At 27.3% G+C, this 10,460-nt stretch overlaps 1 protein-coding gene across 1 annotated transcript; it reads right to left on the bottom strand.

The window, feature by feature from the left end:
- Nucleotides 1–2,014: 2,014 nt before the first annotated feature.
- Nucleotides 2,015–7,594, bottom strand: LOC119684536. Its single transcript, XM_038098597.1, has 3 exons — nucleotides 7,498–7,594; nucleotides 6,785–7,247; nucleotides 2,015–3,467 (listed from the first exon to the last, which is right to left on the bottom strand). The coding sequence occupies exons 2-3, from the start codon at nucleotides 7,108–7,110 to the stop codon at nucleotides 3,038–3,040; spliced, it is 756 nt and encodes a 251-aa protein (XP_037954525.1). The 5' UTR covers nucleotides 7,111–7,247; nucleotides 7,498–7,594; the 3' UTR covers nucleotides 2,015–3,037.
- Nucleotides 7,595–10,460: the final 2,866 nt, after the last annotated feature.

The following is a 10,460-nucleotide window of genomic DNA, read 5'->3' as shown; positions in this document are numbered from 1 at the left end:
AGAGAATTTATAACCATATAAAACCTTTAATTATCATTCAGACACTTAAGAATGGCCTTGTAGTTGACTAAAATCTTCCAGAAAGTAAGTCATTTTATATTGTAATCCTCATTACACGCTTGGCATTCGCAATGGAGTCTTAAAACACTTTTTTGTCGTCACAGTTGCGGTATAAATCATTGACAGGGACCAGCAGTAAATTTACTATAAGAATGATATAGAGCATATCTATAAAGAAAGGCCATTGTAAAACCCATTACAGTCATTTTTTTAATATGTATTGGTAAGTTTAGGCTATTACGCTAAACTCTATAAATATGTAACTCGACAAGTTCATATAAAATCCATACTTTATGAAGCATATTTCGAATATCAAATGGACGCCTACTGAATTAAAGCACTCAAAAAGCAGTACACAATGAGATAAAAATGAGATAGTATAAGTGGATAGGCCATATGCATAACAACCGAGATTATATAGCGAGACAAGCGTTGGCATGGAACCTACAAGGTAGCAATAGACCTGGTCGTGGAGAAGAACGATCGAAAGTGAGTTAGCTGAAGCGCGGTATACATGGAACGACATCTACAGATAAACACCAAATAGAGTCAGATTTAGAAGAATTGTTGAATAACAATAGTATGAAGCATCCTAATAAGATTGCTATAATATCGTTAACTCGGGATATAGATACTTGTATATCGTTGAATCTTCCCATCTAATATTAAACTACTTAAGACAAGAAGGTTGTAGCATCTTTTTGAATCATGCTAGCGGTATGTCAAGATCTTTAAAATCTGCTGAATGAGTTCCTTGCACACCTATTATGACTAGCTTAATGGCTTTATAATTGCCAACGATGGCTATATCACCGAAAATCCAAAAAATGTAAATACCCGTATGTACTTATAATTGATAAAAATTATTGAAATAATATATTAATTACAAAGTATTTAAAATGAAGTTCTATGTTTCAATGAAATCTAAAGCGATATATTTTTGCGATATAAATATGAGGTTTTAAAAAATGTTTAAATACTCCAAGACAGGGCCTCCAAGCTCCTGAGAGACTTTTATATGGCTGCAATTGGTTTTCTCGAAGCGTTTTTCTCGAAGAAGAAGTCACACAGAGCCATATCAGATGAGTATGGTGCTTGATGTGTCATATTTATCTAAATTTTTACTAGAAACTAATATGGATAGAACACTCATGTAATCGCAGAACACTCATAAGTACAACTACAAGAACAGTAAGTATATACACACAGAGTTACAAACAGATATCTGTAAAATCAAATGCTGAACATCTCAAATATAGTTGAGATTCGGCATCTAAACCTATAAATTCATATTTTCTTTCTTTTATTATTATATTTTATTATTTATTATGATAAAAAAAAATTATACATTTTTATTAATTAATATTAATTAGCTTTACAAATCTGTTAGTTTATTCTTTATAAATATTAATACTAATAGTTCTCATATTAAAGAAACGCAAAGATCTATTATAGAACATACAATTATGTATTAATTATATTTAATATCAAATATAAACCGTGTCTCCGGTGGAGTGATCAAATTGAATTAGCCTTAACCGGACTTGATGCAGAACAGGAGACTGTAGAAGGCGCTTATGCAGCAGAGACACCTGGTGAGATATACCGCGTCAGGCCGAAACTTGGTAACAGGTTGTTATGGCCCAATAAATTAAAATACATTTATTGTATTGTGAAGATAAATATAATATTAAATATAATTAGATATATGTAATATATTATACGAGTATTATAATTTCAAAAATTCGTTTTTAGTTTTATTATAATTGGAAACCATACTGTATATAATTAAGAATGATTATTACGTTTTTAATAATATTTTATATAAAATATTATGTGTTATATATAATATTAAACACAATTAAATTTGAATATTATATTATAATTAAAATACTTATTTTTTAATTATATTTAATATAATTAAATCTATATGTAATATTATTTTTCTTTTTCTTCACAGTTCTATTAATTAACGTCATTGGTTCAAAATTGCGGGCACCAAAGTCTTTAATAAATAAAAATTGAAATTTATTGTCACATTGGGTCATATCTGTAATACTGTGACCTTCTATCTAGTTGAGAGAGTGACTTATATCCACGCGTGTAACCATTATTAAATGTCGTATGAAATTGCAAGAAAAAAATAAAATATTAAGGATTAGTGGGTTGTTGTAATGTGTCACATAAAAAAAAAGAAGCGATAGTAGACCTACTCCAGTGGAGCCTGCAAAGGCACACCATAACGTAGAACATTAAAGTCAAGGTGGTTGGGAATTGAAAAGTTTACACAAATGTCATGCTGAGTTCAGTTTAATTAAACGGCAATGATTTATGACTTTTAAGAATGTAACGCTTGGCTCAGTCGGTGGCTGCTCTTAAATATGTTGCCTTGGAATTTGGGTGAATGTGTGGGATTGCGGTATAAGAGTTTTTTCTTTCGTATCTCAAAGTGCCTCAGTACTGGTGTCCTTATAACTGCTGACAAAAAGCACCGTCAATGCTTTTCATATTTAATTGAGCAAAAGGAAACAGAATGTAAGGATGCGCACAGTTTGACAAAATATTTCTAATACAATAAATTTAACAGAATTTACAAACTTAAAAGATACATTTATTATTATTATTATATTAAAAAAATATATTTTGAAAAAAAATAATTTTATATATATATATATTATCTTATACATAATATTTCGTTGTAATTACATCAAAAGATATGCAAGCATATATCTTATACATACATAAATAAAAAAAAACGTATATAATAAATTTGTACGTGGAATGAAGTCAAATTCTAAAAACTAATGTTCATGCAAAAAATTAATTAAATTTATATATTTAAAATACAGTATGTACGAGCATTTATAAAACTTTTAGTTAAAATATATGTATACATACGTATATACTTTTTACTATATGCTAAGTGTACATGGCAAAGCAAGCAGGAATAACCAATTTTAAATATTTTCCATTTGTTTCAAACCCTTGCGGCACGCGTACGCCTTGTCTGTACGATATTCACTACTGTAATTACAATCCAGGATAGACAAGCTAACCAGGCACAAATCAATGTTAAATGAAAACAAATGGCACTATTGATGCGTCCATATTTGCGACGTTCATAGGACATGCTCTCCACAAGATAGTCCATAAAATCAAATATGGCTGCGCAAGATAAACGTCCTTTTATGACTGGCACAATATTGCCAACACCTTGTATCTCCTTGAGCAGTCCTTCTCGGTACTGTTTGCAAGTGACTTCAAACCCATCGGTAAATATTGAGGCATAAATTAATGTGTACAATGCCATTACGCAGGAAATTATAGCAGCTGGTGTCCAATAGTACGGTGATATACTACTGTCAGTTAACTCAGATTCAGTGGTTACAACAATCATGTCACCAGATCTGCAACAAAATGAACACAAAATTTATTAACTTTCAATTTAGATTTGTGGTAGAGAAGTTTAAAAAAAATTCTTATTTATGTTGTATAAAAAAAAAAATATATTGAACACTTTTTTGGGATTAAGATAATTATGAACTTAAATTGTAGTTTGTTTAATATTTATTTATCTTAAGAAATGTATATTTTAATAAAAATTATTAAATCATATAAGTTTAAATAATCAATAGATTAATAGTGCTATGGCAGTTATGTATAAAAAATAAATTAATTATAAAATATAAATCATTACTAAAGAAAATATGTGGTCTATTTTTCACGTAAATTCATAGTTGCTTTATATCAGCGTTATATGATATAGACATCCATAATTTTAGGAACTGCTTCGATGGCAAACAATCGGGCAGATAGTCATATGAACATAATTCAACTGATTTATATAATTATCTTGATCAAACATATAAGTATTTCTGCAAATATAATATAACTACATATATTTAACATATCTTAGTAATAACATATATATTTTAAAAAACTAGGACAAAAGACCTAGTTAGTAGTCCAGTTCTTTATTCTTAATTAACTTTAAAATTAATTCTAGTGTTACCTCACAAATAAATAAATAAATATTTTGAAAAAATTAATATACTATATAAATAATATGTGTATATAATCTATAAATATAATACATGTTAATATATGAAATTTATATACACTGTGTACGTAAGAAGTACCTATGTATTTATGATATTGTACTTATTTTTCTCCGATCATTACCACTTAAATAAATCCATATACTTATTTATATTTATCATGATTCTAACAATAATATCAAACTAATATCATGTATTTAATAACCTCTTAAATTAAATATTTTTAATAATAATTAATGATTTCGAATATTTATTGAGTGAGGACAAGGTTATACCATTAACTCTACATATCTACATATTTGGATAATTAATTTATACTCAAAAAAATTTAAATTTAACACTAGTAAATAAATGTTAAATGAAATTAATTTTAATACAAAACTCAATTAAGTTAGCACCCACAAAGTAGAAGTCGCTTGGAATTAACCTTTGACAAATTTTAATTTGACACTTCATTTTCAGACGAAGTAAAGCTCAGACGTAAATTAATTAAGACAATTTCACAGATGCAAGCAAATGAATTCGGATCTGAAGTAAGTAGTGTATGTATGTACACATGTTAAAATTAGAATAAATAATTAAATGAAAAATATGTAATTTAAAACCAAAAGCCTTTTAGAGCAAGAAACTTTTTACTTGTATTTGGTTTAACTTACTTTGTACTGCACTAATGGAGCCGACATCAGAATCATTATTAGAAGCATATTATATTACATTATACATAAGTTACAAAAGTATATTTGTACGTAGTAATGAATTCCTAATTAAAAGCATATATACATCTATATACATATTTTATAATGAAACGAATGTGAGTATTATAAATATCAACATTTTACCTACTATGTGAACTTAAAATGAAATACATATAATGACGTAAATCATAGAAAATAGAAATGTTTAATTCAACCATAAACAGTTTAATATATAAATAACTAAATGTTATACATATAAATATGTATACAAAAACCTTTTAACTTTCGATTACTTGCATTGCTCATGAAATGAGGACTGAAATAATGTTATTTAAAGTCTATGAATATCCCTTAAAGACGCTTTATGAAAAAAAACCCAAAAAAAACAATTTGTTGTTATTAATAATAAAAAAAATAATAAAATTCTACATTTAATTATAAATCCCTTTAATTTATTTTTATTAATATTAAATATATAATAAAGTTCTACTTTTAATTTCAAATCCCGTATTTCATGATGTTTAATTTCACCAATATTACACTCAGTACTTACACAAGTTACAGATAGTGGCTGTAGAAATACCCAATGGATCTTTACTAAGCGTATAATTACTGCATAGCAGGGAATCAGTCAGACACATATGACTGTCTTACGTGTTGGAGAGATAACACTTAATAATTGAAACAAAAGTAATACTGAATTATCCAAAATTATCCAAAAAAAAATGTAGAAGATAGAGCTTTATGTGATAATACTTATGAAGTAATATTATTCAGATAACTGCATAAACCTATAAAACACCGCAAACTACCATTAACATATGCCATGGAGCTTGTTGTTGCTGTTGTAGGCTACAGAGATTTATAAAATTAATAACATGAAAGGAGTTACAAAGACGTATGCATAGGTTTGGACATATGTAAATGAGGGGGAACGATATTGTTTAGTAATAAGTATGTGAGAGGGAAGAATACTGTTTACTAATAAGAATGAAGTGGGGATGGATGGGAACGCCATTGTACTTTTTCTATAGTAGTCAATAGTTTAAGACACTGCAGCTTTAAAAGTAGTTTTACTTCTATTATGTTATATAAAACATTACTCATAAATAGAAATTTATGATTAAGACACGATTAAAATTAAGTATTATCATAATTGCTAACAAACAAACCAATAACTGAACCTCAAAGCTCTCTTAATATATACCAGAACTAATGGATACTAATAAATTGTTCAAAATAATGAAGCATTTAAAGTAGGTTTACTTGCATAACAAAAAACATACATATTAAATGGACACCTATAATAAAGGCACTATTAAAATGAAATATAATACCATAATGAATATTACATCTGTAACTCAGTTCAGTTAATATTTAATACTTTGTTCCTATGTGTACACGAAAACTCCTTAAAAACCATAACAAAGTAAAGAAAATAATAGAATTATCAATTAATTGTAAATTAATTGTACTTGAATATTAGCAGTAAACGAATAACATTTAGCTTAATATGATATATATTAAACCTTTTAGTTCCCAAGTGGTTTGAAGCCTCGAGTTTTTCCATTATATGGTAGCATATATCCCCTTCGGATCGTCGGTATAACTGAACCTAACTCAACCCTGGAGTTAATTTCAAGGTAAATAAGTGATATATATATATAGTATCATATAATGAGTCTCATATATTTACAATTTGGGGGTTTCCAAAAAATATTAAGTCGTTTATGGTGTAATGGTAATGATTATTAACATTATTACAGCAGTTTAATTGTAGGCTGTTTAAAGTGAACTTGAAACTAGAGGGTTAATAACAATATACTAATAACAAAATATTATAATTTACCTGAAAATGAAATACCAAATAATATTTTTATGTTGTCTCATTTATAGACCAAAAATAAACATAATTTCTATTAAAACTGTCCTAACAATTCGAATTTCGTTTGTCGCTGACGCAGTACATACCTTTGACGTATTGTTGTGGTCCCTGATTTGCGTTTTGCAGTGCCCATACAAACACGATAAACGTGATAAATACCCAGGATGATAGCAAATATTAGTGGCAACAGCAGACCAAATGTGGCAAAATGACAATAGGCGATATGGCCACCCTCAAAGCTGGAGTATGTTGAGCGTGCAAACAAATAGCAGCCGCAATTGGTTTCCGGACAGGCATTAAGCACGTAACGCCAGTGCGCCCAAGCAACTCCTGAAGTAATGCAACAAATGGCCGATGTGATAATTATGAAAGGATAAAATAACGAAAGCGTCTTCTCAGCTTCGTATGACATGTTCGCTATTGTTGTTTGTGTTGTTGGTATTAGTGTTGTTGGCGTTTGGATGAAGTGCTCCTAATGCTGAACTTAACAAAGAGCAATCACTACACGTTCAGTACAGTTTCACAACTGAAGTGTATTTTATATATTTGCTATAAAAATGTATATATTTTTTTATTATTAATTTAGTAAAAATTAATTAAAATTAATATTTTTCACATTGATTACTAATAATAATGTTTTTATTGTGTTTAACTTTACGTCGTCATTCGTAAACAAAAGTTACTAAACAAGAGTAAAAAAAAAATATGTTAGTAAGCCAAAACATTACGTGCTTTACGTTATACACCATTCCACACACACACACACACACAAACACATTACTCTCTTGTTTTAACTCACCTAAGCACAAAATTGCTTGCTTGTTGCGCGTACAAAAAATCGTAAAAATATAGTTTTCTTCTCGTATAATTACAATATTTTTATTAATTATATATTCTTTTTTACTTCTTTTCAATAATTCATATATTATGTATTTTAATTTAAGTTATTTTTTATTAATAATATAATAAAACTTAGACGCTACCGACACCTGCAAAACTTCTTTAGCTACAAATGCTCCGGCACACGCTCACAACACGACACACCTTAACTTTCTACCAACAACTAATAAAGTCGTTTGCGCTGTTGACTTGCGAACACACTTGAAAATAAGTTCCAAATAAAGTTAAAGTGGTTAGATTATTTTTGTGGAACATAAAAACTATTTCACCACGCTCTGGCGCTACTTCTTGGTCATACAACTAAGTCAGTCGAAATGTTTGACTATTGACTTAATTCGTTAGGTGTTGGCGTTTAACTGTTTGTTATTTTAATGTAAACCTAAGCGGGTATGGTGAATTTCTTATGTTTATTTGTAAGTAGCAAGAGCACCAGTCATTGATCGCAGTTAAATAGCACAAAAGAGAAGGAGAGTTAAATGAAATTGAAAAGAAATGAATGGAGAGTGAATATAAAAAATAAAAGGTTATTGTGGATTTAATAATAATTCAATTCTGAGAAAATGTGTATAATTGTTAATGTACAGTGCCTTACAAAAGTTGTGGGGTATGAAAATTTATTGACATGACTTGATATGATAACAAGTCATAACATAATGATAACATAATAGAAGGTTATTTAAATTTTATTTGCATATAGTATCGTTATAAATAACATTTTATCTACATATAATATTAAAATGTTTTATTTATTATATTTATTTTTTTAAAGTCATATAAAAATATTTCTATTTACATATAATATTTATATTAATAATATTATATCTACATATAGTATTAATGTACAATTTAAGTAAAACATATACATTAATTTTTTTAATATTTACATCAAAATAATTTTAAAAATAATAATATTTTCATTTAAAAGTATATAAACTTTGTAATTATATTTTAAAATACCTTTTTTTAGTTATAGCATTATACGCTTAAGAAGTTGTAGAGTATTATAATAATAGCACGTTTAAGTTGAAATAACAAATACATATATATTATGATAAATGGCATTTATTATCATTTGAATTATGATAAACGCAATACATTTTTTGTTATAAACGAAGTATAAAGTTTGAGTAGGATTGCATTTCAATGCATTAACCTTATTTAATCAAATAAGTCAGCAGATCTAATTATTTGTCTATAGCATAGAAGACCTATTTGTCTATAGAATAAAATAATATACCCTATATAATATAAATCGAAATAACAGTCCCTATAAATTATAAATTAATCATTTTAATAACCTACAAATAATATTACTGTGTTATTAATATTATTATATAATATAGAGGTACAGTAGTGAAATATAACAACAACACTTTTTATTATTTTAATTAATTCAACCCACCATCAGTTGTCTTGGATTTATTTATTATATTAAAACAAAATTACTCAGATTTACAGCGTTTATGACTTAGCTGTATTCTTGAGTTGCACACCCAATTCCTGCTACTTAACTATTAACTGTCACTGTAGCCACAAATCTATGATTCATAATTAGAAGACTTTACTCCATAACATTATTGCCCTCCTATTCACTATTCACTAACTGATATCAATGAACTACGTCTGAGTGATAATGAAATTAATTGTAGTATTAAATTCAATTGTGTAAGCAATATGTTAATAGAAACACCCTACAATTCCTTACCATATGTTATATGGATTTAGTATCCCCTGTGAAATCCCTAATAAAATTGATTGGATTTAGTATTCATATAACCATATGGATACTAAATTCATATAGTGACTATATAAAAAAAATTAATGAAAAATTAAAAATTAATTATAAACTAATTTGATTATGACAGTATTAATATTGGAATATTTATTTAATATAGTATCACCGAAAAATGGGGTTCTATAGTCTTGATCTACTATATTGTCAAGCAAGGATGATAAATTGCCAAAAAAAATCAAATTAACTAATTTTTTATAAACTTATAGTATAGAAAGTAAAAAATATTACTTTGTTTTTAGATAAAATTAACATATATCACAGGAAAAAAAATGAAAATTATTTTTTCTAGTGTTATACACATAAAATATTATATGAGATAAGAAACTAAGATTATAAAATTTATAATATAAGTATTGAACTATGTTATCTTGAATTCAAAACTATTAGTCATTGCTCCAGTTATCATATATGAAATCTAATATATTTTTAAAGCAATACTAAAAGGTATAATATAAAAGGTACTATAAGTAGATATAGCTCTACAGATCTGTGACATTACATTACTGTATATGCCTAGGTGTTTCGAGTAAAAATTGGGAGCAATAGTTTTTTGCTAAATAAGATTAAATCGCAAAAATGCGCTAATAATTTATACTACCTATTAGGAAATAGTTATAAAAAATAATAACTTTCAATGAACCCGCACAATGAGCTTTGAGAGGACATTTGTCAAAAGAGTTCAATTTTGGCCAAGGGAACATCAAAATTATATTAACGAAGATAAGATAAACGTAGTCATTTATTTTATATGATTTCGATGTAAATGTTGTCATGGTTTCTATTGTCTATTAGAAAAGAAGTACATTAAAATAATATACAATTATTTCGCCAAATAGGGTCTTATACGAATGGTACCGAAAGATGATTTTTACCGAAAGGAGTATTAAAAGCAGTTAGCTGAAAATATGATTTACAATAATGCAGATCAAACTTTTATGAAACCCATCACAACATGTGACCTGGGTTATGAGGATTCTTGGCATTCAATTGTTTTGTTAGCTTTATTAGATGTCAGATATGTGAATTATTATTTTTCATTCTATTTTAAATTAATAACATTTACAATT

The sequence above is a fragment of the Teleopsis dalmanni genome, chromosome 2 (assembly GCF_002237135.1).
Source record: "Teleopsis dalmanni isolate 2A chromosome 2, ASM223713v2, whole genome shotgun sequence".
NCBI classification, from domain to species: domain Eukaryota; kingdom Metazoa; phylum Arthropoda; class Insecta; order Diptera; family Diopsidae; genus Teleopsis; species Teleopsis dalmanni.
This window is presented reverse-complemented; position numbering and strand designations above follow the sequence as displayed.